A 26,114-nucleotide genomic window follows, 5' to 3' on the forward strand; every position below is an offset into this window, starting at 1 on the left:
TAAAAAATCTTCAACCCAAATCATGATGGGCTGAGGGTTGGGGAGAAAAGCTGGGTTTTGCATTTGTCTGATAGCTGCTGGGTCTGATGCTGTCATTTGCATATCAGCTCACTTTTCCATTAGATCTCAGGTCCCTGACAGGTCAGCACTGACGGTACAGGAGATGCAGCTGTACAAATATCCATTTTTTAAACAAGGTAAAAAAATGTTTAAAACCGAAACTGCTGCCACTAATATCTCTAGCTGTGTTTCCACCAATCTGTGTGGTTACATCTTAATGCTTTCCTGTATTAAGAGCCTTTCCTGAAATCCCCCGATGGGCTTGTTTGGTTAATTCATTCTCCTTTGCCATCAGTGATCTAAGGAATTCCTGAAAGGTCATCTTGCCATTCAACGATGCTGTGACACAGATTGGCATAGCTTCATTTGATAAATAGGAAGAGTCTTAGCCTCCGCTGGTAGTACACCTAAGGCTGCAGTGAACCCACCATTTGCTGATGAGGCATGTTTTTGCCTCTGGTAAAATGCAGGCATCAGCTGTCAGTTCATTTTGAGTTTAAAAAATCGGCTAAGATTCAGGAAATTGCCTTATACCCTTTAAAAATAATCACAAAGGTGTTATATTTGTCTCTTACATACTCAGGCAGACTTGTAAATGTCTTCCCCATCTAATCTTGGCCATTTATGTCCCTTTATGATAACCAGTGGGAAGGAAAAGTATTGCCCATCAGCACTTGGTGCTGATATATGACTCAGCAAATCATCCTCCGTTGAATGATTCATTTCCAAGTCTCAATTCATTTGGATATTACATCATATGTGCCACAACTGCAGGGGTAAGTAGGTATTATTTATTAAGCATTTATTATGTACCATGCTCAGGACTAAACATTTTACATTCATTGACTCATTTAAGCCTCATAAATACAATTTGAATTAAATACTATTATTATCTCACTTTATGGATATTCAAGAACAATATTAAGTAGAAGAATTAAAACATAAATTTGTCTTCCTCCAGGCAGACTTATAACTATTGCAGAATGATTCTAGGAGTGGCTAAGACTACAGATTCTAGGTCATCTCAACCACTGTAATGATGGGGTCCAGGATATGCTACCCCAAACTATGGTAACTTGGCATGTTGAATATTTTAAACTGAAGGAGTTTGGTAAAATCAAAGAGGCAGGAAGTTCACTCTGACCTTCTCCCTGTCCTTATCCCCTGAAACAGAGCATATATCCCTTATGAGACGTACCCTCCCTATACCCAGAGGAAAGGAGAATCCTTTTCTTTGAAGACATAGGGACACAAAGAAGAATCCTAATGAGCAGGCCTTGATAAGTTCCCCGTATTTATTACAGTACCTCATACTCCTTAACCTGTACTATTTTTCCACAACTGTCCACTCCTTATCAAACCCAGCACAAAAATGCTCATGGCCAACTGTTTCTCTGGGTCATCACTTCCTTGTGCAGTCTCCCATATCACACAAAACTTAGAAATAAGTGGGTGTACTTTTCTCTGGTTAGTCTGTCTTTGTCAGTTTAGTTTTCAGACCCAGTAACCCTAAGATGGTCAAGAATAATGCCCCACCTCCTGCAGTGGTCCCAGTTGATGCTAAGCACAGCACTCTACAGTGGACATCATGCTATCATTTATATAAGGAAACTGAAGCTCCAAGCATTTACATGACTGGCCTAAGTAACACAGGCTTCTCCTCAGAGCCCAGGGCTCTTTCCACCACTCCAGGGGAGGGATCTACACTCCCAACCCAGAGCTGCAAATGGACAGGTATAGAAACTCCCTCAGTCAGACCATCACATAGCCGTGGAAGCTAACATTTGTCACTACAGCCACGTCAGCTTTGTAGTTGGAATCTAATCCATACCCCTTGGGGTCAAACATTACAACTTTTTTTAATAAGTCAACTTAGTTTTTGTTGTAAATCCTCCTTCTCCTGGGATAGTGGAAACACAGCTTTCTGACCCTCTCCCTGGATTTGCCACCATGAACACAGAAATACAATAGAAAGTGTATATTGGTCTGGGCCTCATTCCTGACACTGGGTTCCTAAAGCCCTGGGAATTTCCTGGGTAATAGCAGCATCTTTTATTGTAAGTAGGTGGTTCTGGGTGGGCTCTGCTTGGGTGCCTGACAGGCAGAAAGCCCAAGCCATGACTAGAAGCTTGGAATTTTCAGCCTCACTCCTCCATGGTTGGTGAACACATCCATGTGGTGTACTGGGAGGGCGATGAGTCCCAACCCCACAGGGAAGAATGAAGCCTTCTGCTGGCCCAAGGGTGATCCCTCACAGTAACAAATACAGTGTTAGAAACCATTTCTCACATGGGGTAGACCTTCTGTAACCTCCATTGATCATGGCACCAGCTTCACTGGGCAAATCGTACAAGTCTTCATGAAAGGTAATGGATGTACCCCAGTTTGCTAATGCATTCATCTACTAAAGCACATACTGATTTCCTTAGGTTTTTAGCCATTATGAATAGAGGTACTGTGTAAAATTGCATGGTGGATTTTGTTGAGACATAGTTTTTCAAAGCAGTTGTCTAAATACCAGTGACACAATTCTTGGATCCTAAGGTGAGACTTATCTTTTCAATGGTAAGATAGTTTTTAATGGTTCTTTCTTGTGTTATGGATTTTTGTATATCTTGAGTACAAATATTTTATAAAATGTATTTGCCAATATTTTCTCTCAGTGTGTAATTTGTGTTTGGGTTCTTTGAACAAGGTTTTTTAGAGTAGAAATCTTAATTCTATAAAGCCCACATGATGTATTATTTTTCTTTTTGTATAGGCTTTTGGTGTTGGGGGTTAAAAGTCATCAGTAAGAGTGTATAGACTTTCTTGCTTTTACCTAGAATTTTTATAATTTTGCACCTAAAAATTGTCTATGAAGAATGTTGAGTGAATTTTTATGTAAGTTGTAAAGCTTGTGCGTACCTTAATTACATTCTGTATGTTCTCCAACAAATTATAAAGACATGGGAAATTCCTGCAAATTGGGGTTTGATTTTCCAAAATTTTGTGATTCATCAATCGAGCCACAAGGGGGCGCCACTTTCCATGAGCTGTGAGCGCTCGTCCCATATCACATAAAACTTAGAAATAAGTGGGTGTACTCCGCCCCCCGTGGCCCGCAGGGGACGCCTTTGCCCTCTCTGTGGACCTGCGTGGCGCATGCGCGGTCAGGCCCCGGGACTTCCCCTCTGACGCCGGCGGGAGCCAGGATTCCTCGGGCTCCAGTGCGGCTCCGTCCAGGACATCGCCGTCCGCGGCCGCCGTGAAAGCTCGGTTTTCTAAGGAGCCGCGGGACAGAAAGGTGAGGAGAGGCTCCCCGTGTGTCGCCTGCAGAGGGCTCCCCTTCAGGGGCCTGAGGAGGAAGGCCTGCGGCGGGGAAAGTGGTCTTCGTGGAATTTGGGGGAGCGGCTGACGCGACGGGTGGAGTTGAGGGGGCGGGTGAGTCCGGCACGCTGCTGAGTCCGGGCCGGGGCGAGTGAGCGGCGCCCCGCGCGTCCCCGGGAGCCCGTGCGTGGGTGGATTGGCCGCACCTGCGGGATGCCCTCCAGGCTCCAGGCGTCCTTCCTGACGAGGCTCTGAGATGGTAATGGGGCGGAGGGGACTTGGTTGCTGAATGGCCCGCTTGCCCGGGGCTCAGGCCTTGTGGTGCGCTGAGCACACAGGGTAGGTTCCTGGGTCCCAGTGTGGGGGCCGCTTGGGAGGCCCCTCTGGGTGCAGCGTTGCACTGACCCAGCCCAGCTTCCCAAGGGCGGCCCCCCACCCGCGTTCTGTGCCCAGGGCCTCGTGAGCCGCCTCATGAGGCAGAGCCGGTTTGGGGAGGCAGAGGGCGCCCCGTGTTCTGTTACCACACCCGCTTCTGCTTGGGCGCTACGCAGGGTCTCAGTTGCTTCAGCTCTGCAGTGTAATGGGATGAAAGGGCGCCATGCTCCTGCTCTGCTTTCCCAGGACGGCTGTGGGGATGGGGTCCCGTGCAGTTCCATCCAGCCTGTAGGGTGTTTGCTTGGTTTCTGTGAGAAGTGCGATGGAATTTTGGTGAGGGTCGCAGGGGTTGTGCAAATTGCTGTGTGCAGAGAGACTTGTAATAACCTAACTCTTCCCGTCCACGTCTGCAGGGTCCACAATTTTCAGGCCTCCCACCACCTCAGTTAAGTTTGTTCTTAGGTACCTGTAACTTCTCGAGAAAATTCCTGGACTAAATACCTTTGACCCGAAATCAGTCAAAGGGAGAAATAAAGTGGGAGAAACCTGTCTGTTACTTACTAGTAGTCATCCACTTCAGCTTGCCCGTGTCTGTCACAACCGGGCTTCAGAAGAACGGGCCCCACCGAACTTCTCCAGTCCAGATATACCCTCGCTAACCCTTATAATTACCTGTTCATAGAGAGATGGACTACTTCTCTCCACCTCTTGGAAGCAGCTACTGATGTGGAGATGCACTAAGGCCAGATGAGATATTTTGGAAATACTGCAGTTTTATCCACAGCACTTTAGTCTTATTTATTTATTTTCTTGGTATCATTAATCTACAATGACATGAGCAACATTATGATTACTAGATTCCCCACATCATCAAGTCCTCAGCACACACCCCATTACAGTCACTGACCATCAGCGTAGTAAGATGCTGTAGAATCACTAGTCTTCTCTGTTGGACAGCCCTCCCCATGCCCCTCCCACCACATTATGTGTGCTAATCATAATGCCTTTCCCCGCTTCCCTTCCCTTCCCACCCATCCTCGCCAGTCCCTTTCCCTTTGGTAACTGTTAGTCCATTCTTGTGTTCTGTGAATATGCTGTTGGCTTGTTTCTTCCATTTTTTTCTTTATTCTTATACTCCACGTATGAGTGAAATCATTTGGTACTTGACTTTTTCCGTCTGGCTTATTTCACTGAGCATAATACCCTCTAGCTCCATCCAAGTTGTTGCAAATGGTAGGAATTGTTTTCTTCTTACACAACACTTTCTTCTTTATGATGTACTTGTAAAGGGCATTGTTTTCTTAATCTCTGATGGTTGGTTATCAGTGAATACAAGCAACCGACATTTGTAAGTTGGTTTGGTATCTTACAAGTTTATTTAATTCATTTTTAGTTCTAACAGGTCTTTGGTGAAGTATGGCAGGAAATTGGAATTCTAAAATCCCACTGTTTGTACCCCAGGTTGTCCCAATGTCCAAGGTCCAGTGGATGCAGGGGATCCTCCCACATGCCTTCTAATGAGCACTGGACCCCTGCAAGGTGCCATTTGTGTGAACTGGACGGGAAGGGCTTGGCCTCTCTTGACAGGGTATTATGTCTGCTCTGCTTTTCTTACGGTTATTTTGCAAAGTAATTTACTTTCCAGCATTTTAAAACATACAGAAAACTTGCAGTGTCAGCACAGATTCTCTTTATACTGAATTTCCTAGCATCTCACTTTACCGCATTTGCCACTTCACACAAAATTCTGTGGTGTCTACCCCAAACAGGGACACGCTTTCAGGGAACCACCACCTGACTGCAAATGAAGGAAGTATTAGGGTCTCCACATGATAATTCAATGCACAGACCCACCACAGCTGTCACCAGCCACCCTACCTGTGTGCACACATCTTTCTATCCTGATGCAGTTTCCTTTTTCTGGAACTGTTCCTGAGACTTTACCTCAGTTGGGCTCTCCAGGACCTCACATAAGCAGGATCACATATTTGTCCTTCTTGGAGGGGTGTATTTCCCTGAGCATAATGGCTTTAGGGTCCATCTGTGCAGCAGGTTCTAGGACTCCTTGTTTACTCCACTGTGTATAGACCACATTTTTTTTTCATGTGTCTCTGGACACCTGGGTCATCTCCACATTTTGGCTGTTGTGAATCATGCAGATGTGAACATGGGTGTGCAAATATCTAAGTCCCTGCTTTCATGTTATTTGAGCAAATGCCCTGAAATGGAATTTCTAATCATATGTTAATTCTATGCTTGAGTTTCTGGGGATGCCCCCCACCCATTTTTTAATTAATTAATTTTTATTAAGGTATGATTGATATACACTCTTATGAAGTTTTCACATTAAAAACCAGTGTGGTTACTACATTTACCCATATTATCAAGTCCCCACCCATTCCCCAATGGAGTCACTGTCTATCAGTGTACTAACATGCCACAGATCCACTATGTGCCTTCTCTGTGCTACACTGTTCTCCCTGTGACCCCACACATCATGTCATCATGTGTACTAAACATAATACCCCTCAATTCCCTTCTCCCTCCCTCCCCACCCTCCCTCCCACACCCCTCCCCTTTGGTAACCACTAGTTCATTCTTGGAGTCTCTGAGTCTGCTGCTATTTTGTCCCTTCAGTTTTGCTTCATTGTTTGCTCCACAAATGAGGAAAATCATTTGGCAATTTGTCTTTCTCCACCTGACTTATTTCACTGAGCAAAATGTCCTCCAGCTCCATCCATGTTGTTGCAAATGGTACCCACACACTGTTTTCAAAGCAGCCTTGGACCATTTTTCTTTATTTCTATATTCGACAGAATAATGCAGTTTATGGGTCAACCCTATTTTGTTCATCCTTTCACCCCTTGAATGGCATTTGAGTTGTTTCTACCTTTTTGCTGTGGTGAGCAGTGCTGCCAAGAACTCCTGGGCCAGCTTCTGTTTGAACAGCTTTTTCATGTCTTTGGGATATTTATCGAGGAGTTGGTGTTTACCCACAATTAGGTAATTGTATTATATATTATGAGGAAATGCCAAGCTGTTGTACACAAGCTGCATATTTCATATTTTCACAAGCAAAGGTTAGGGGCTCCAATTCTTCCACATCCTTGGCAACATGTGATTTTGAATTTTCCTGAGTACGGCCATTTCTGTGTGCTTGCAGGGGATGTTCACTGTGATTTAATTTGCATTTCCATAGCAACTGATGCTGTGTGAGACCTGTTCTTGTGCTTGTTGAATGTTTGTATATCTTCCTTGGAATCTTTTATCCACTTTAAACATTTGGGTGTTGTCTTGTGCCTTGTACAAGTTTGTCGTGTTTTCTGGATTACAGACTCTTGTCAGATGTACAATGTGGAGATATTTTCTTCCATTCTGTGGCTGTTTTTTACTTTCTTGTTCGTGACTTTTGATGCAGAAAAGTTTTTAATTTAGGGGAACTCTAATTTATGCTTTCTTCTGTTGCTTGTCCTTTGGTGTCAGATCAGAGAAACCATAGCTAAATCCAAGGTCATGAATATTTATCCTCATGTTTTCTTCTAGAGTCTATAATTTTACCTATTATGGAAGCCCTTTGTCTGTTTTGAGTTAATTTTTGTTTGTGATATGAGTTAAAGGTTCAGTTTCATTCCTCTGCACATGGACAGCCATTTGCCCAGCACATTTGCTGAAAAGGCCATTCTTTCACTAGTTTAATGTTGTCCACCCTTCTTAGAAAGCAATTGACTGTAGATGATTGGGGTCATTTCTGGGATTTCCACTCAGTTTTGCTGATCTATACATACAGTTGACATTTGAACAACATTGGGGTTTGTGTAGCTGACATCCCACAGAGTCAAAATCTACATAAAATATCTCACTCCCCCAAACTTAAGTATTATCCTAAGTCTGATTGCCTATTTTGAGTGAAAGACTTTCCAATAATACAAACAGTCAAGTAACACATATTTTGTACATTATACATGTTTTGTGCTGTATTCTAACAGTAAGGTAAGCTAGAAAGAAAGCAAATGTTTCAAATTGTCTTAAGTCTTTAAACATATTTTCTATATATTTGTGGGAAAAAATCCACTCAAGTGGACATGGGTAGTTCACACCCCTGCTGAACAAGGGCCAACTGTGTATGTTTATGCGAGTGTCACAGTGTTTTATTTACTGTTACTTTGTACTAAGATTTGATCTTGGGGGCCATGAGCCTCCAACTTTGATTTTCTTTTTCAAGATTGTTTTCAAGGGCTCTTTGGGGTTCCTTGAAATTCTGTGTGTCAGGATCAGCTGGTACATTAAAGCCTGTGTGAGTTTTCAAAGGAATCATGTTGACTCTGTAGGTTGCATTTGTGTCATTGCCACCTTAACAGTATTCAAGTCTTTCCATCAACATGAGTAGACTTTACATGTATTTAGCTCTTTTTTAGTTTTTAAATTATCAATATTTTATAATTTGCAATGTACAAGATTTGCACCTTGTCTATTCTTAGTATTTTATTAATGTTCACATTATTTAATATGGAATTTAAAAAGACAGGCTTCTCCTCTGAGCACAAGGCTCTTTCCATCACCCTGCAGGAGTGGCATTCACTCCCCACCCAGAGCTACAAACAGAGAAACTGCCTGTCAAACCCTCACATAGCTGTGGAAGCTGATACATGGAGTCAGCGGCCCTCCTCCCTCCTCCTCAGTCTGTGTCCTCACCAAGGACAGCCCCAGGCCCGGTGTCCCAGGGCCACCTTTCCTAACCTCACTGTGGTCTCAGGCCCCAACAATAAGGCCCCATTTTTCTTTGCAACTTTCTTGAGTTAGGTCTGTTAACAGATGAGTGTCTCACCGTTCCTTGCTGACTCGGTGTCCGCCGGCGGGTGCCAGCTGCTCTGGCAGCCTCCCTGCCTCAGGTTGTTTTCAAGTCGTTGCTGAGATGGGTGCGCGGCCTCGTTCAGCTGGAGTGGGGCGGTGGGGTGGGACATGGAGGAAGACACCAAGCTTCAGTTTTGCCGGGGTGCTATTGCCATCCTGGAAAACAGGTCTATAATTGAAATGATAAAGAGACACAAAGTAAGAAGAGGCTATTAATTAAACTGATTATCCTTTCAGGGTATGAGCGAATCAGTCCCACACTATCTCAGCTTGGGAAAATAGCAGGCTTCTTCCAAAGTTTGCACACAGTTTGCTTTGATGACGATAAGGACATTTTATCATTGGTGGAGCCACGCAACCAAGACAGAAAAAAAGGGATATTGGATATTTTTTTCTTTTTTAAAAATCTGCCCTTTCCACATTCTTGCTAAGTTTTTATAATCTATCAACTATCCTCAGAATAGGCGAGCCCATTCTTGCCACCTTCCAAAAAGATTCTGAAATAGACCTTCAGCATTATGCAGTTATAATTTTTTATTTAGAAGGAACTCATTAGCATGAAACTGATGGTTTGGGAAGGGACCTTTTACAGTCACCAGTGTCCATCAATTCCCTCCAGGCATATCCCCTCAAAAGCCCTGCCATCACCTATAAGACATACCTTCAAAATAATCCCATCCTTCCAACCCAGTGACTGTGCCAAGCTCCTCCCACATAGAAATTCAGGTGCCACCACTGAAGGGCCAGTCCCTCTTGGCTGGGATTGTAGGGTCAGGACTGTGGGCACAGAAGTAAGTGCTGGGCTGGCGACCAGCCCTCACTGGCCCAGTTCCAGCACTGCTCCTGGATTCCAGGGAGACTGTGAGGCCTAACCTTCACTGGGGCTGTTTCAGCCACTATAAAAGTACTTGCAGCTGCAAATCATTTCCATTTTTACTTGAAATAGTTGTAGGGAAGGAAAATGGGAATAGTGAAGGGGCTCACCCAAGCCAGACTGGAGTGAGCTGGAGATGGGATGCAGGTGCCCAGGTGATGCAGTCCTGGCACTGGTCTGGGGCAGAGGCTCAGGACCTGGTTTTGTGGGTCCCATTACTTGTCCACTGAGCCCTTAAAGTCTGTCCTTCATGTGTCACTCTCACAAGTTCTGTCATGTCTGTGACCTTGTGTAGCACTCTTACCTAATACTTTAAATTCGTCTTTAAGTTCTCACATGTAAGAACATTTATATAACATAACAGGAAAACCAGGATCACTTGCCATATTGCCAGGAACAGAAAGTAAGAACAGTTCTAGCTAGGTTCCACTGCTCATGGAGGCTCCATGCCTCAGACCTGTTCTCATTCTTGAAAGGATTGAGTAGTAAGTTTTAGATATTAAAGACACACTGACATCAATCTGGTACTTTCTCCTTAAAAAACATCAGAAGAATTGATAGAGGATTGAAAGGAGATCATTTTTTTCATTGATCCAATGTTATTAAGTCCCAGGCCCATGTGCCACGAGTAGAAAGGGCCTCGTTCTTGGGGACATGCTGGGATTGTTTCCTCATCAGGAAATGCAGTGGAGCCAGTGTTCTCCAGGCCCTTCTGACACCAGAATTGAAGTGCAGGTGTCCAAGGAAGTGCCCTGAACTCGTGTCAGGGACCCACAGTGTGGAGGCACCAAGTGCCCTGAGCAGACTTTTAGATAGTTCTGGCCTCCCCCTCCCCGAGGTAGACTCCCAACCTACCTGAAGGCCATGAAGACACCAGCAACACTGTGCCCAGGAGATGTTCAAACCCAGCCCACCCCCACTGGACAGCAGCCCCGTCTCTGACCTCTCACTTCTTCTTTTTATTCCCATAGGCAGGAGGGAAGCACTACCACCCAACCTGTGTCGGGTGTGTGCGCTGTCACCAGATGTTCACCGAAGGGGAGGAGATGTACCTCACAGGTCAGCAAGTCTGAGCGTCTGTAAGGCAGTCCTATGTGGTCATGATTGTGAAGGAGAGACCATCTCCTTCCATTTCAGCTTTGCTTTGCTTTTGGCTTGTCCTCAAAACTGCAATTAATTTGCCCTCTCTGGGTGGTTCGGGAAAGTTGCTGGTGTAGCTAATATGAAGTGACATGTAATGTGCCTTCTGTCCCTGTGTGCCGCCACCCACTGCTTGGTTGGCCTGCTTCCCTGGCAGTGCTCTGGCAAGACTCCCCAGGCTCTGCCTGGGGGTGGGAGCTGAGGTGAATGAGGCCAAATGGTCAGAGAGCCTCAGAGGGATGCCTGGGCTGCAGAGTGTGTCTGGGTTGCAGCACAGCTGCCTCTACACAACCTCCCTCTCCCATCCCTCCCCCCACATCTCAGAGCATCACACCAGGCTGCAGCTTGGGTCTTCTCACAGGCTCTCAGGATGCACAAAAAGGGACGGAAAGGAACCAACAATCTCTGAGAAGCAGATCAGGGCTGTTTTTCCTCTGCCACTTCCTGGGGACCAGCTCTCTGGCCCCAGAATTCTTGCAACAGTGTCCTAACCAGTCTCAGTGCTGTGCTCAGTCCTCTGCCCAGGCAGCCATCCTGGGGCATCCCAGTGTTCTTGGCAGAGCCCTGTTGAGGGGTCTTCAGGGCCCTCTCCCTGCTCACCAGTTTAGGTAGGAACACTTCAGCCTAGCAGTTACGACCTTCTTACTGAAGTCTCAACCTGTGTTTCCGGGCTTGAACAAAGCCAACAGTTCAGCTGCTAAAGCCGGCTTTCAATCACTTTTTCATTCATTCAACAAATATTTCTTGAACCCCTACCATGTGCAGGCTCTCCCCAGGTGTCTACAGTGAGTCCAGCCACAGCCAGGGCCCTGCCACACAGCCCAGTGGGAGGTGGACATGGTCGGTAAGGACACAAATGACTGTCATGTGATAAGATGACACTGGGAAGGCACGGGGCTGTGCGAGCACATGGGGTGGGAGGGGTGTCAGGGGAGGCTCCCTGAGGAGGGGTGGGAGCAGAGATCCAGGAGTGAGTGGGCGTAACTGGGCAAACACAGGACGGTTGTGGTGCACCAACCTGAAGGGACAGAATCTGCTGGGCTCAGGTGGACAAAGAAATGGCATGAGCGGGAGACAGTGAGGAACAGGGATGGCCCTGTGCAGAGGTCAGGCTGGGAGGTAGGCAGGGTCAGAGCAGGCCAAGCCTTGGGCCAAGGCAGTGTTCAGCCCCTCAGAAGAACTCATGGGAAGCTCTTAGTTCATTCACTGAACAAGTACCCATCGGGCACCGCCTGTGGGCCTGGTGCTGTCCTAAGAGCTTATGGTTGTAGCAGTGAGCAGGTCCAACAAGTTCCCTGGCCTCGCAGAGCTCACATCCTCATGTGTCTTCCACACCCTGCTTTTGACCAGAACTTCACAGAATATTGAGAGAGCTAAGCAGTGAAGTGAGTAGCTTTGTGATCATGATCCAGAGTGCAAAATCAAACAAAATGCACAGCAGAAATGCCTCCAGGAGGTGGGAGATATTCTTGGTGATGAAGAAGGGCCTGTCACCCTCCTCCTTAATTATCCACATCCCTGCTCTCCCGGCTCCTGGGAGAGTGGGAGTAATTGCAGGGCCTTCAGGGACCTGCCTCAGAGGCTGCTGAGTGATCCTGGAGTAAAGGGACCCATGCTGGAGTCGTGCTGAGCCGGTGTGTGGGTGACTTGGGGGTGGCAGCCACCAGAGAGGTCCTGCTGCCACTGAGAGCTGGGCCTGGGATGGCCTTCCCTGGGCAGGGGTACCAGGACATGAGGTGATATTCCCCAGAAATGTAAGAAAACTCTCCTCCCATGCACAGGACTGGGAAGAACTGGCTGAGAGCCAGGACCCCTGGATTCAAGTGCCAGAACTTCCACTAATGGGCTGCGACCTTGAGAAGTGAGCGTCCTTCTCTGGGTCTCTTCCTCCACCTGTCAGAGGAGGGTAATTGCACTGTCTCTCACTCATGGACTCAAACTGAGGCCATGCTCTCTGTGATGTGCCAGGTACTCAGAGAGGAACCCTGCCGGGGTGCTTGCTTCTGTGGTGGCATTTACTGTCAGGAGGGGCAGACCCACTTTAATCAAACAGACGTGTAAACATTCAGTGACGAGCTGTGCCAAGTGCCGTGCAGGGGAAGTCTGGGGACAGTGGGAGTGTGTTACAAGGCTCCTGATCTCATCTGGGAGGCCAGGAAGACTCTGCTGAAGAAGGAAAATTTCAACCCAGGATCTTGAAAGTGAGTAGGGAGTGAGGGGTGAAGAGGAGAAAGACAAGTATGGAGACAGAGAAAACAGCAGGTTCACAGTCCCCCCGTGGGAGGAGGCATTAGATAGCAGAGAAACCGAGGCAGGCCGCCATATATACAGAGAGCAAGTGAACTCCCCAATATTAGAGGAGATAATAAATGTGAAGGTGCGAAGTGCCCCATAAAGCAACGTAAGGAAAGAGACTGTTAGAGAGCCTGCAAACCCCACCTACTCAGCTTATGGCAGGACACAGCAAGGGACTGCCAGCTGGCCCTGGGAAGTCCTTTTAGTTAGTCTGTCTGTGTTTTAATTACTATGGGATGGTTTTCCAATGGGCTGTAACTGGGAGAAGTCCAACATCTGTCTGCTTGAGAACTTCTAGGGCTCCTGGGGACAAGAGCAAGTTTTCTGTCAGTCTGTTGACTGTTTTTGTAAAGATGCCAGATTTCTAATCTGTTTGTTGTCCAAACCCTTCATTTGGTCTTCACCAGGAAATCCATGTTTCCATGTGAATTTTTGAACAATTTTTTCCAGTTCGTTGAAGAATGTTGCTGGTAATTTGATAGGGATTGCATCAAATCTGTATATTGCTTTGGGCAGGATGGCCATTTTGACGATATTAATTCTTCCTAGCCACGAGCATGGGATGAGTTTCCATTTGTTAGTGTCCCCTTTAACTTCTCTTAAGAGTCTCTTGTAGTTTTCAGGGTATAGGTCTTTCACTTCTTTGGTTAGGTTTATTCCTAGGTATTTTATTCTTTTTGATGCAATTGTGAATGGAGTTGTTTTCCTGATTTCTTTCTATTGGTTCATTGTTAGTGTATAGGAAAGTCACAGATTTCTGTGTGTTAACTTTGTATCCTGCAACTTTGCTGTATTCCGATATCAGTTCTAGTAGTTTTGGAGTGGAGTCTTTAGGGTTTTTTATGTACAATATCATGTCATCTGCAAATAGTGACAGTTTGACTTTTTCTTTACCAGTCTGGATTCCTTGTATTTCTTTGTTTTTTCTAATTGCTGTGGCTAGGACCTCCAGTACTATGTTAAATAACAGTGGGGAGAGTGGACATCCCTGTCTTGTTCCCGATCTCAGAGGAAAAGCTTTCAGCTTCTTGCTGTTCAGTATGATGTTGGCTGTGGGTTTATTGTATATGGCCTTTATTATGTTGAGGTACTTGCCCTCTATATCCATTTTGCTGAGAGTTTTTATCATGAATGGATGTTGAATTTTGTCGAATGCTTTTTCAGCGTCTATGGAGATGATCATGTGGTTTTTGTCTTTCTTTTTGTTGATGTGGTGGATGATGTTTATGGATTTTCGAATGTTGTACCATCCTTGCATCCTGGGATGAATCCCACTTATTCATGGTGTATGATCCTTTTGATTTATTTTTGAATGCGGTTTGCTAATATTTTATTGAGTATTTTTGCATCTACGTTCATCAGGGATATTGGTCTGTGATTTTCTTTTTTGGTGGCGTCTTTGCCTGGTTTTGGTAATAGGGTGATGTTGGCTTCATAGAATGAGTTTGGGAGTATTCCCTCCTCTCCTATTTTTTGGAAAACTTTAAGGAGAATGGGTATTATATCTTCTCTGTGTGTCTGATAAAATTCTGAGGTAAATCCATCTCACCCAGGGTTTTTTTTCCTAGGTAGTTTTTTGATTACTGCTTCAATTTCTTTGCTGGTAATTGGTTTGTTTAGATTTTGTGTTTCTTCCTTGGTCAGTCTTGGAAGGTTGTATTTTTCTAGGAAGTTGTCCATTTTTTCTAGGTTTTCCAGCTTCTTAGCATAAAGGTTTCCATAGTAGTCTCTAATAATTCTTTGTGTTTCTGTTGGGTCCATTGTGATGTTTCCTTTCTCATTTCTGGTTCTGTTGATGTGTGTTGATTCTCTTTTTCTCTGAATAAGTCTTTCTAGAGGCTTATCTATTTTGTTTATTTTCTCAAAGAACCAGCTCTTGGTTTCATTGATTTTTTTCTGTTTTATTCTTCTCAATTTTGTTTATTTCTTCTCAGATCACAGTGTTTTTAATTCAAAGGATACTGCGTCCTGCTACCGAAACGACATGTGTCTTTGTTAAACAGCTGGGGATGCTGGTGGGATTCAGCTAGAGCTTCATCTCCTCTGAAGAATACCTTCTAAGAGGTGCACTGAGCTGAGATATTAGAGAGGGACCAGGCCGTGTCACAGAGCCGGAAATGCCCGCCATTAGTTGTGATCTCCACATCGCAACAAACCACACTTTAAGAAGCTCTAATGTAATGCTGGCTGCTGTAATTTAGTAGTTTAGCATTGTTATTTTAATTTGTATCTACTTTCTGACAGCTAGGTTGTAGGAGTAATGCTTAAAAACTTTAGATTTCATGTGTTCCCAATCCTGCTACATAATTTTAGACACTTCAAACATAGCCTGTTGCTGTACTAAACTGGTATTTCCTAACATCTGATTCTACTAAGCATATTTCATTTTAAATAGAGTACATTTTAATTTTTGATGAGCTGTAATTTTTCTCTTACCAAACATCTTGAATCCAATAGAAAGTATTATAGCAGAGTAGCTTGAAGTTTGTATTTAAAAGTCTGTTTCCAACTTCCTCTTCTCAGGCCACCTCAAATTCAAGATGATGTGCCATTTTCTCACCAGTTACACGTCACATCCATTTCACCAGCCAATTTGTCCATGTTGGTCAGAATTAGGTCCGGAGTAGCAATCTCCTTGGTTGCTTCCTCTATTTTCTGGGAAACAAAATTGCCTGCTGGGCAAGTCAGGAACTTGTCAGATACTCAAGTTTTAGTTCAGTGAGATATTATATTAGTCTAGATTTTTTTAGGTGGCAGAAACCCAGTTGAAACAACATTAGGCAGAAGAGGATTCATCCGCTCTCAGAACTGAGGAGCGTCGGGCAGCAGCACTGCTGGGTTGAAGGGGCCCATGGAGAGCAGCAGGTGGTTCTGCTCCCTGCTTCTTTCTGTGTGTGGCTCCACCACTTCTGCCCCAGACTGGCTGCATCCATGTTTGGGGAAGGAGGGCACGGCCAGACCCCGGCCCTCACAGGACAGAAGGGCAGCATTCCTGCAAGGGTCAGCAGAGAAGGGCTGGAGAGACTCCGAGTATCCTGGTCTGCTGACCACATCCAGGCCAGGGCAGAGAGGCAGCTCTGCTCGGCAGGCAAGGCATCTAGGCTCCCTAGACGTTCCTCGATTTTCCCACCTGAGAACAGGGATAACAATAGGCCCTCCTCACCAGGCTGGTGTGAGGATTACCATGAATGTGTGGTAGAGGCTTAGCGCAGCCATGCTCTGCTAAATGCCAGCTACTTTCAATATTATCATCATTATTAACAACCCTTAGCATAGGGCTTTCCACACATGGTCATCAAATGTTGGTTTCACTATTAGTTTTTACTTAAGTATATAAAGTATATAAATATTATGAAGTGTATAGCATTAGGCCTGGCAAAGGCACTCTTATATAATAATAACAGTAAGATCATTAGTTCCTGACGCAGACTGAGCCCTCAGCACCCTTAGTTACCATCCTGTCAGCAGCCGCAGCCATCAGCCCCCATGCATCAGCCAGCACCTTACTCAGGCCCACCGTTCTCCTTTCCTCACCCTGCCTGATATCCTGCGTGGTAACCAGCTTTGTGACAGCTAAACACTTTTCTCCAGTAACCTTTTTGTTAAGCTTCAAGCCCCTTGATCACGTCAGGTCCAGACAAACTGGTCTTTTCCACTTCTCCTTCGTTGCCCTCGTCCCTGGGCACAAGCCCAACATCCCAGAAGGGCACACTGGCAGCCAAGTCAGGCTTCTGCTCAGTGGCTCCAGCTGCCTGGCCAGCCCACCACATGCTGCACAGCCCCTGCCCACTCAAGGCCAGCTCCCAGGAGTAGGAGAGAAAACAACCATTCACTTGCCCTCAAGTTTCTCCATCGCTCCTTTCCCCTTACTCAAACTAGATCCCAGCAAGTAGACTTTTTTGGTAGGGGAGGGGGTATAACAATAGCACCACCTGACAGTTACTGAGTGACTATGTTAGGCACAGCCTGTTCTGTGTGCTCTACATATATTAACTCCTTAGTCCCCACAACAAACCTAAAAACCAGATACTGTTATCATCCCCATTTTATAGGTGAGGAAACCAAAGCATAGAGTTTCTCCAGACAATGTAACTAGTAAGCAATGAACTAAGGTTCAAACCCCCTAAGAATAGTCCATCAAAGAGTGCACAGGTGGCCTGAAACCTGGTAAAGATTTACCAATGTCCAAGATTATAATGATGATGATTCTGTTGTTACTGCATGTCAGATTCAGCAGAGGGACTCACTCTTCTCTCTTCTCCAGTGTTCGGAACCCTAGTGACCAGCGAGGAGCAGAGTGTCCTGTGCTCTACAGAGCAGTCCAGCTGCTGTGGGCCAGGCTTACTGAGGTCAAATTCATGTATCATACAAGTCACCACTTTAAAGTGTACAATTCAGTAGCTTTTCATACATTCACAATATTGTGCACCCACCACCTCTATCTAGTTCCAAAACGTCATCATCCCTCCCAAAGGGAACCCATATCCACACATTTGTTCAGCCCCCCACTGCCTCTAGCCTCTAGAAAGCATCAGTCTGCTTTCTGTCTCTATAGATTTACCCATTTTTGATATTTCATACAGATGGAATCATGCAATATGTAGGCATTTGTATCTAGCTTCTTTCACTTGACATGTTTTCTAGATTTGTCCACATTGTAACATGTAACATCATTCCTTTTTATGGCTGAATAATATTCTATTGTGTGGACACACTGCATTTGTTTATCCTTGCTGGGTTTTAAAAAGAGTCCTTCCAAGATCCTAACAAGTCCACATTACAGAGGTCATGCTGCTGACGTAAAGGCACAGCTTTAAGAAACCTCACCCTGCTACAGTCAAATGGAATCTGGAGAAGCAGTCTGCTCTGAGAGCACCCTGGCTAGGTTAAAACTCAAAGGGCTGCTTAATGAGTGAAAAGGGCTGTGAGGCAAGCAGCAGGGAGGGTCACTGGGCACCTGCAGGGTCTAAAAACATTTAAATTCAAAGATCCTTAAAAAAACGCTGTGCTGGCAAAGTAGAACCTTAGGGTGGGTCACTTTCAATCTCTGCTGTGTTTGTAACCCTGGCTGGGCATTCTTTGGGAAGACTATGGTACCAGCTCTCACTTTGGCATTAAAATCTCCACTAATACAAAAACAAAGGTCCTGGCAAGTTGAATTTCAAGGTCCAGCAGAGAGATTGGTGGACTCCCAAACACTGAATAAGCCCAAAAAATTCCATGTGTGCTGTACCCAAACAGAGGGAAGATGAATGCTGACTCTGCTAGGGATTAAAAGCAGCCTTAATACCCAGCTCCAGACAGTTTTGGAAAATTAGATCTCTACCTCCAAGTCTGCTGATACAGAAACAGCTAATCCTTCATGTCCTTACCTTTCCCTGGAGATTTTAACTGCAGAATCTGGAGAGTGGGTGACAGTCTCAGAGGACAGCAGTATCACTTGTGGAACCAGGAGCCTAGCAAGCACAAAAGGTTGAATCCTTCTAAGTTAAAGAGTTCTGTTTTATAAAATTGTTTTCTTTATCCCATTACATTCCAAAGGAACATATTTGGGACATTAACTGGTATTCAGCCCTGTGGTTCTCCAGTTTAGAGTCACAGATCACTTGGGGAGATTGTTCAAATCAGATTCTCAGTCCCCACCAGGAGGTTGACTTCAGGGGGTCTCTGGGGCTTAGGAATCTGCATTTTACCAGGCTAACAGGTGGGCCATGGGCCACACTTTGGCAAACCCCAATCTATTGAATATACTTATAAATAGTCAACCTGAAATTATAGCTGTTGAATCAGAGTCTAGATTATACCAGTTGTCCAAACCTCTGAGCCCAGATTAGGGAATTCATAGAATATCATGTCTCTTTTGTTTTCTCATGCACTCGATGAGTATTTATTGAGAATTGTACGTAAGACAGATATGAATCCTTCTCCTTAAAGAACTTACATTCTAGTCAAGATCATTGGATGGGGCAAATAGTAATACATATGGACACATTATCCAGGGGTTGAGGGATCATGAGTATGCGTTAGAGTAACTACCACACTCTGCATCTCCTCAGCAATGTCTCTGCTGAGCATGGATCCCCTCAGTGTGTTCATAAATACTCCCAGGGACAGGAGGCACACTCTAAACACGAGCCCATTCAGTCCTCGGTCGTCATGATTTTCCTTCCCTGGAGCTTCTGCTTGTTCTGTTTTATAAGACACCCCAACAAGTGAACCCCTTCTTCCCACAGAGAGTTGCTAAAATACCCAAAGGCCATTTCCACCCATCCATTAAGTTTTGTCTTCTCCTGGTGACGGCTCTGCCTTTTGGCCTAATTCTGGGTCCCTTCTCCATTGTGATGACTTCCTCCTCTGGGTGAATTCCACCCGGTGTCTTCTTTTTTTTTTTTAAATACAAAGGTGGGATCCAGCCTGTCATTCATTCATTTCTTTATTAAACACACGTGAGCCAGGTACTATTTTAGACTCTGGGGTTAAAGTCCTTAGAAGAGAATAATGCCCTTCACTCTGGATGTCTTCTTTCTGTCAGTGTCACGTTGTTGAGATCCTGACTAATGGCAGAAGCTCATCCAATCATGATTTCATAGGGGGCTTCATGAGCAATCACCTTTGTTACCGTTATTTACCTAAATTTATTGGTAACCACCAACCACCAATTTTTCCCTCTTGAATTTAGATTATATACCACCAACCCCCAAATTTCTGATTTTTTTCAAGTCTTATTTTCTTTCTCCCTTTCTGTTCTCCCTCCTCACTTCTCATATAAACTGCTTTCCCGTATGCATAGTTCTGAAGCTCTTTGTGGCTAAGCTTTATTTCAGAGCAGGCATGTTAATGGCACGAAGAGACTGTCTGGTCTGACTGAGCCCATCACTTTACACATCATTTCCTCCCATGAGAACTTCTGCCTGACCTTTTACCTTTCCTGTGCCTCTTTCACTCCATCTCATGTCCTTGTCAGGCATCTGTGTCCACTACATCCATGTCCTTCAGTGACCTGTACCATGTGCTTCCTGCCCGAGCCACAGTGGTAAACAGCTCCTGGTGGACGCAGCAGCTGCCCAGGAGGACCCGGAAATGCTCTCTCTAATCACTCACCAAAGCAGAGTCCCCCACCCACCACTTGGTAGTGGACACACCCTAGGATTGTGAGGATCAAGCCACAGACCCAGAGTCCCTCTACTGGGCTCTCAGAGCTACTGCACTTCCCATTAGAAGGACCTAAATTTGTGTTGAATTACTGGGAACATCCAAGAACATCAGCAAACAAGAATCAAAGATCTGTCTCACAAATGACAAAACTGACCCTATAATTAGAATTTTGGAGATGGAAATCATCTTCAAGACCATCCAGTTCCCACCTCATCATTATCGGACGCGGGAACTGGATCCTGTATGGAGGGTGTGTTAAGGACCAAGCCGAGCCGAGCACCCAGAGCTCTTCGTGCTGGGCCCATCTTCTGCCTGCCACACTCTCAAGTCTAATTTTTCAATCTCACACCATCCCCCTGCCGCCTAGCCAGCATTGCAGCCCTCGGGGTTCCAGGCAACAAACCATAATGGAAGGCATATCCTAAAAACAAAGTCAGACAAACAAATGCCATCTGGGTGCTCAGGAATCCAGTCATTTGCTGGCTCCTTTCCTTTTAAGGCTGGTTACAAGAGGAGTGGTACCAGAGGGATAATATGTTCCTATTTTTCCCTCTAATCCAGGACACCTGTCCCTTCTTTGAAGAATGTATAATATTTGGGGCTGCTTCTCAACATGTGACCAGCCACCTGCTGCTCATGCCTTTCCAAATTGGCCTCTTGAATTTGGGGCCAACCAACTGGACCCTCCAACCCACAATAAAATGTGAGCATTTGCATTATACTAAATTTGAAGAGCCTGGAGGAATGAGCACGTTGAGACAGTGCTCTGAAGCAGAATGTATGCCACGACATCCCCTCCCCCTAAATGTGATAGCTCTGGTAGACTGCCACAAGTCTTTGAAGAGAAAGGAAGGTTGAAGTTCACCACAGCCTGCCACTTCATTTCACCTCCACTACCATTCATTCATGCAACAAATATTTATTGACCACCTGCTATGTGTCACTGCCAATTATCCACTTATCTGTTAACCCCACAAATGTGTATGGGGCCTCCTCCAACAGTCAAGTCCCATGCTGGATGCTGTAGCAATGAATAAAGCTCATCTCCTGCCCAGAGGAGCTCCTAATTTAGTTGGGGCAATAAATCCACAAGCTACTGTGATATAAGATTGTATATGTTGAGAGAAATACAAAGAATTATGGATTACAAAGGAGAGAGAAGTCACTCCCAGCTGGCAGGTAAGGAACTTTGCAAGAAGATGCCATGTGAGACCTGGACCTTACGGATGGGTAGGATTTGGACAGGAGGAAAGAGTGTGTGGATGGCTGAAACCCATACTGCAGAGAACCTGAAAATCCAGAGCTCCTCCTGGCTACTGTGTAGGGCACATATGCTGCCATGGGAGGTAGGGGACAAGGAGAAACTCTGAAAGGTGGTGGGTGTGAAGGGTCTGAGCCATTGTTATTTTCCTGACCCTTAGGTTCTAAGGTTTGGCACCCCATCTGCAAACATGCAGCCCGGGTAGAGAAGAAGTTGAAGGTAAGCAAGCTGGTAGTGATAACAGACCATCTACTTTTTGACCCAGGCTAGGGGCTACTGTGCTTCAGTAGAGAGTCATTCCTTAGTGTGCACACTCCCAAGTGTGTGCCAGTGTCCTTACATTTCCTTAATAGTAACACCTCCGTCATGGGGCTTTTGATGGGAGAAAGACATTGGATATGACCGCACTTTGAAAACTATAAAGCACTGTATTAATGTGAGTTCATAGGGTCTCTGAGTGAGGTTTTACCAGTATTTACCAAGATAGCAGCCTCTCTGAGCTGTGCATGCTGATGTTTCTGTCCAGCCTAAGGTTATTTATTACTAATAATAGTTTATATTGTCATAGGAATTGACAGTTTGCAAAACATCTTCACAGCCACTGTCTGATTTGGTTTATTGGGGCAGATGGGGCAAGGAATTTTATCTTCTATTTGTGAGAAAACCAAGGTCTAAAATGGGCAGTAATTTGTCCACAATAACACAACCAGGCATGACCAGAGCCAGCGTCCCCAGGCACACGCTCGACCAGCTGCAGTCCTGTGTCCCTCTGTACTGCTGTGCTCTGACAAGTACCAGGAAGTCCTGTGACTCTGGGATCTTGATCCAAGCACTGCAGGAAGGGGCCCAGCTCCTGGTGTGTGGGGGAGACCTAGAATGTGCGCTGAGGGAACACTTGATGATGTCCAAGGTCCTGTACACCCCGGCCCCTGGGGATCAACTTGGCCCCCCGGGGCTCTATTAGAAGTTACCTGTAAGAGTCTCAACTAAAAATGTAGGTGTACAATTTCTGACCAGGTGGTTAAACCTGGTCTCCTTTACCATCTCATCCACCTAATGTAAGTTTTGCAAAAGAGCTGGCCTTTTGATATATAATTTTTTTTTGAGTCATGAGTTTTTTTCCCTGTTTCTTCCAAGGCCTCTCCCATGTAAGTTGTAAGAAGACCTAATTTTCCTTTTCTCATTCAATTTCCTTTTTGATGTCTTTTCTCAAGTTTCAGTTCTCCATCTCCAACCTCGATGATTTTGCCTTATTTGTGTACTACCTATATCGCTATATGTTTAATATTTTTCTTTAAATCAACTCACTATTTTTTACCTAACACTTTTTACTTAAAATTAATTTTCAAATAAAACTTTATATCAACAAGTCAAAAATCTATATTATTTCCTGCAAGTAGAAGGTAATCATAAAATATATTCAATGAAAGTGAATTGAATCCCTTTTTTAAAATAAAATTTTGTATACATAAATATTTTATATATAGTTGATACACAATATCATACTGGTTTTGTATATATACCATTATGAAATGCTTACCCCAACTATCTGTCAACATAGAAAGATGTTACAGAACTATGACTATGTTCTCTATGCTGTACTTTGATCCCCTTGACTACTTTATATTATGATTGAGATCTTGTGCCTCTTTATCCCCTTCACCTCTTCACCCACCCACCCTAACACCTCCCTTATTGTAACCACCAATCACTTGTCAGTGTCTGTAAGTTTATTGCTATTTTCCCCATTTTGGTTTTTTTTTGGTTTTAGATTCCACATATAAATGAAGTCATATGGTGATTGTCTTTCTGTGCTTGGCTTATTTCACTTAACATAATATCCTCTAGGTCCATCCATGTTGTCCAAAAGGGCAGGATTTATTTCCTTTTTATGGCTGAATAATTTCCATTGTGTATATGGACATCTTTTTTATCCATAGAAGAAATAATTCTTAAGAATATGTCCTAAAAATTCCAGCTAAATCATATTGCCTGCTCTCTGTTCAAAAAAAGAGGAAATTAGCAATTACTGAGAAAGTTATTGAAGTATATTAGCATCAAATTAAGACTTCTTCCTTGATCTAAACAAGAGTATTGAAATAGAATCTTACATTATACTCTCCCACTCTATGACTCAGTATTATCAAATGTTCCACCTAAATGCATCTCCTGAGAGCCACCACTAGTCCATGATCCACAGTTTGGGAAACATTTCTATATAGCCTCACTTAGCATGATTGTAGGATGAGAGATCTGGAAGGGAATTTAGCAATCCCTATGACCAGCCCCTTCGTTTTCATCAGGAATCTAAGGTCCCCCAAATCACATAGTTCACTAGTGGTCCTTACTTCCCAGTCTGTTTACTTTTTAACCACAACATGCTGCCACTCTGTTAAATGGCACTAAGACTGATACAGTGTTTTCTGTTAAGGGTGCCACTTATTCATCATTACTGTTGTTCAGAGAAAATTTTTTAAGTTTATCACTTAAGTCACTGTTGGTTTGCAATGCATATACTATAAAGAATTAGTATATTATGCAATTATGTGAAGTTTAACATACTTCTACATTTTGCATAAACAAATGCTAAGGAATGAGTATTAACCTACTTTATTCATTTACACTAAATATATTACTGACTGGGATAACCCAAAGTGAAAAGTTCTATGAGTAGCTTCTTATCTAAGAAGACAGTTAAAAATATGTGAAGCACAAATCCACATTCTGTCCAACAGCCAAATCCAACAGTGTTTCTCTTTCATTCACACTTGGAAACTGATTAAAAAGGCAGAAAATAAAGAGAAAGTGGATGAATAATCAGAGAGTACTTCTACCAGAATTGGTAGTGTTCCTGGAGAGCTGTGTTGCTGGGCCCCCGCCTCGCCCTCCCCACCAAATGGAAGGTGCAGCTTCTCACTTCTCTCTTCCTCTCTCCCACAGCACAGGTGGATGTCAGAAACTTCCATCTCACCGCCTGGGTCCAGCATTGGGTCACCCAACCGAGTCATCTGTGTATGTATCACTTTTTGGCCCCTGAAATGCCTTTTTTCAGTCGCAGGTCTGGCATCTAAAGGTTTTCTAAGAACAGCTGGAGACAGCCATTTGGTTTTTATCCAGCTGATATGTAGTGTATGCCTGTCATGTGCTGGGCTCTGTGCTAGGTGCTGAGAATACAGTGGGGTGCAGAGAGCCTGGATTCTTTCCTCATGGAGCACGCAGCCTGATAAACAGTTCAGTGGGAGCAAGAAAAAGAAAGTGCAAAGATAGCAGTGGCCCATGAAAGGCTCAAACCAGTGCAAGATGCCTCCTTCTCCATTACTTAACTGAGACAAGGGAAGATCAGAGTAGGTATTGGGTGGGAAGTCAGTGTGGAGATAGTATGTGTGATAATGAGGCAGAAAGGGGGAGGAAGTCATATGCATATGGAGACATGGCCACAGTAGATTTGCACAGATAAAGAAGCACTTTCTCATTACATAAGAAATCACGGGATGGAGGAACCCCATGTGTGTGTCTGAGCACCCATCCCAGAAGCATTCAAACAGACAACTCACTATTTGCGGGGATATGGCAGAAGGGGCCACAGGTGAGTAGATGATCTCAGAAGTCCCTTGGATTGTAATTTCTTCATTCATACATTCATTCAACAAATGTGTGCTGAGAGTCTGTTGTGTGGTAAGTGCTGGGCTCTGCACTGGAAAACATTGGTGAACGGCAGCAGCCTGAACACCTAATTCCACAGTCAGTCGCAGTTCTGGCAAGTTCTAGGAAGAAAAAGTGCAGGGTGTTCTGATGATGCTACAGATGACCAGAGGGGCCTGGCAATTTAGGACCAACTGGCAGAAGAACCCCGAGGAAGAAATATATAAGGGCAAACCTGAGAGATGAACAGAAATCAGCTCAAGGAGGCAGGGATACAGAGCCTGTAGGTCTGAGAGGAGCAGAGGAGGGGCCGATGACCAGCAGCTTCAGTCTGACTCCAGACTGTTCAGCCTTCCTCAAGGCAAAGTATCCAGAAACTCCAGAAATGGGACAGAAATGGTCTGCAGCAGGAAACCCATTCTTTTAATAAGAAGTCTAGATACAGCCCCCTAACCAGCCAGCCCTGGCTGTGCCCTGCCGACCATTACTGTATCATTATTTTACCCCAAATCCAGTTTCCTCCTTGATCCCAGGATAATGCCCATGGATGGGACTGTTTCCTTTCCTTTCTTCCTCTTTTCAAATGAGAAAAAAAAGACTTAAGAGCTGTCATTGACTGCACATGGATCAGTACTGCCATGTGGCTTCCATAAAAGACAAGTGACTTTGATCACAGGCTGTACTCATTGGAGAGTCCTATCCAGAAAAAGAGAAATGATCATCCCCTTGGTGCTCTGAAGAGGGCCAGACCACAGCAGGATCAATAAACTTAGCTTCAGGGCCCACACCATAAGAGTGTCATCAACAAAAGTGAGCACATCTCCAGAAGAGAGTTTCTAGGGTATTCAAGGTGAGGATCTGTATAGCTGTGCCACAATGCCTTTAATCCCTGGCTGGTCTCCCCTGATACTGAGGAGCCTCCCTGACTTTTGTGAACTAAGTCAGGTCCTGATGGTGTTCACTCTGAAGTCTGGAGAAAGCTTGCAGAGTTGCCCCAGTGAGAGGGCAGCTCAACTGCAGATGAACAGCAGCAGCTGGGGACACCTGCCATCCTGGCCTTGAGCTGGGGGCTTCTGCACTGAGACAGTTACCCCAGGGTGGGCAAGCATCCCCCCTTTGTGCTCCGCTGTCCTTGTTTCTTGGTGCTTCCCT

At 44.7% G+C, this 26,114-nt stretch overlaps 1 protein-coding gene across 1 annotated transcript in view; it reads left to right on the top strand.

The window, feature by feature from the left end:
- Positions 1-817: 817 nt before the first annotated feature.
- The window catches only part of LOC130682689 (actin-binding LIM protein 3-like), a 62,699-nt gene continuing 37,402 nt past the window's right edge, over positions 818-26,114 (top strand). The window contains exons 1-5 of the mRNA XM_057497560.1: positions 818-836; positions 3,138-3,346; positions 10,441-10,528; positions 21,481-21,539; positions 24,261-24,332. Of these exons, the coding sequence (XP_057353543.1) occupies positions 818-836; positions 3,138-3,346; positions 10,441-10,528; positions 21,481-21,539; positions 24,261-24,332 (447 nt within the window). The remainder of the gene's footprint in view (positions 837-3,137; positions 3,347-10,440; positions 10,529-21,480; positions 21,540-24,260; positions 24,333-26,114) is intronic.

This window comes from Manis pentadactyla, chromosome 2, assembly GCF_030020395.1.
Source record: "Manis pentadactyla isolate mManPen7 chromosome 2, mManPen7.hap1, whole genome shotgun sequence".
NCBI classification, from domain to species: Eukaryota; Metazoa; Chordata; class Mammalia; order Pholidota; family Manidae; genus Manis; species Manis pentadactyla.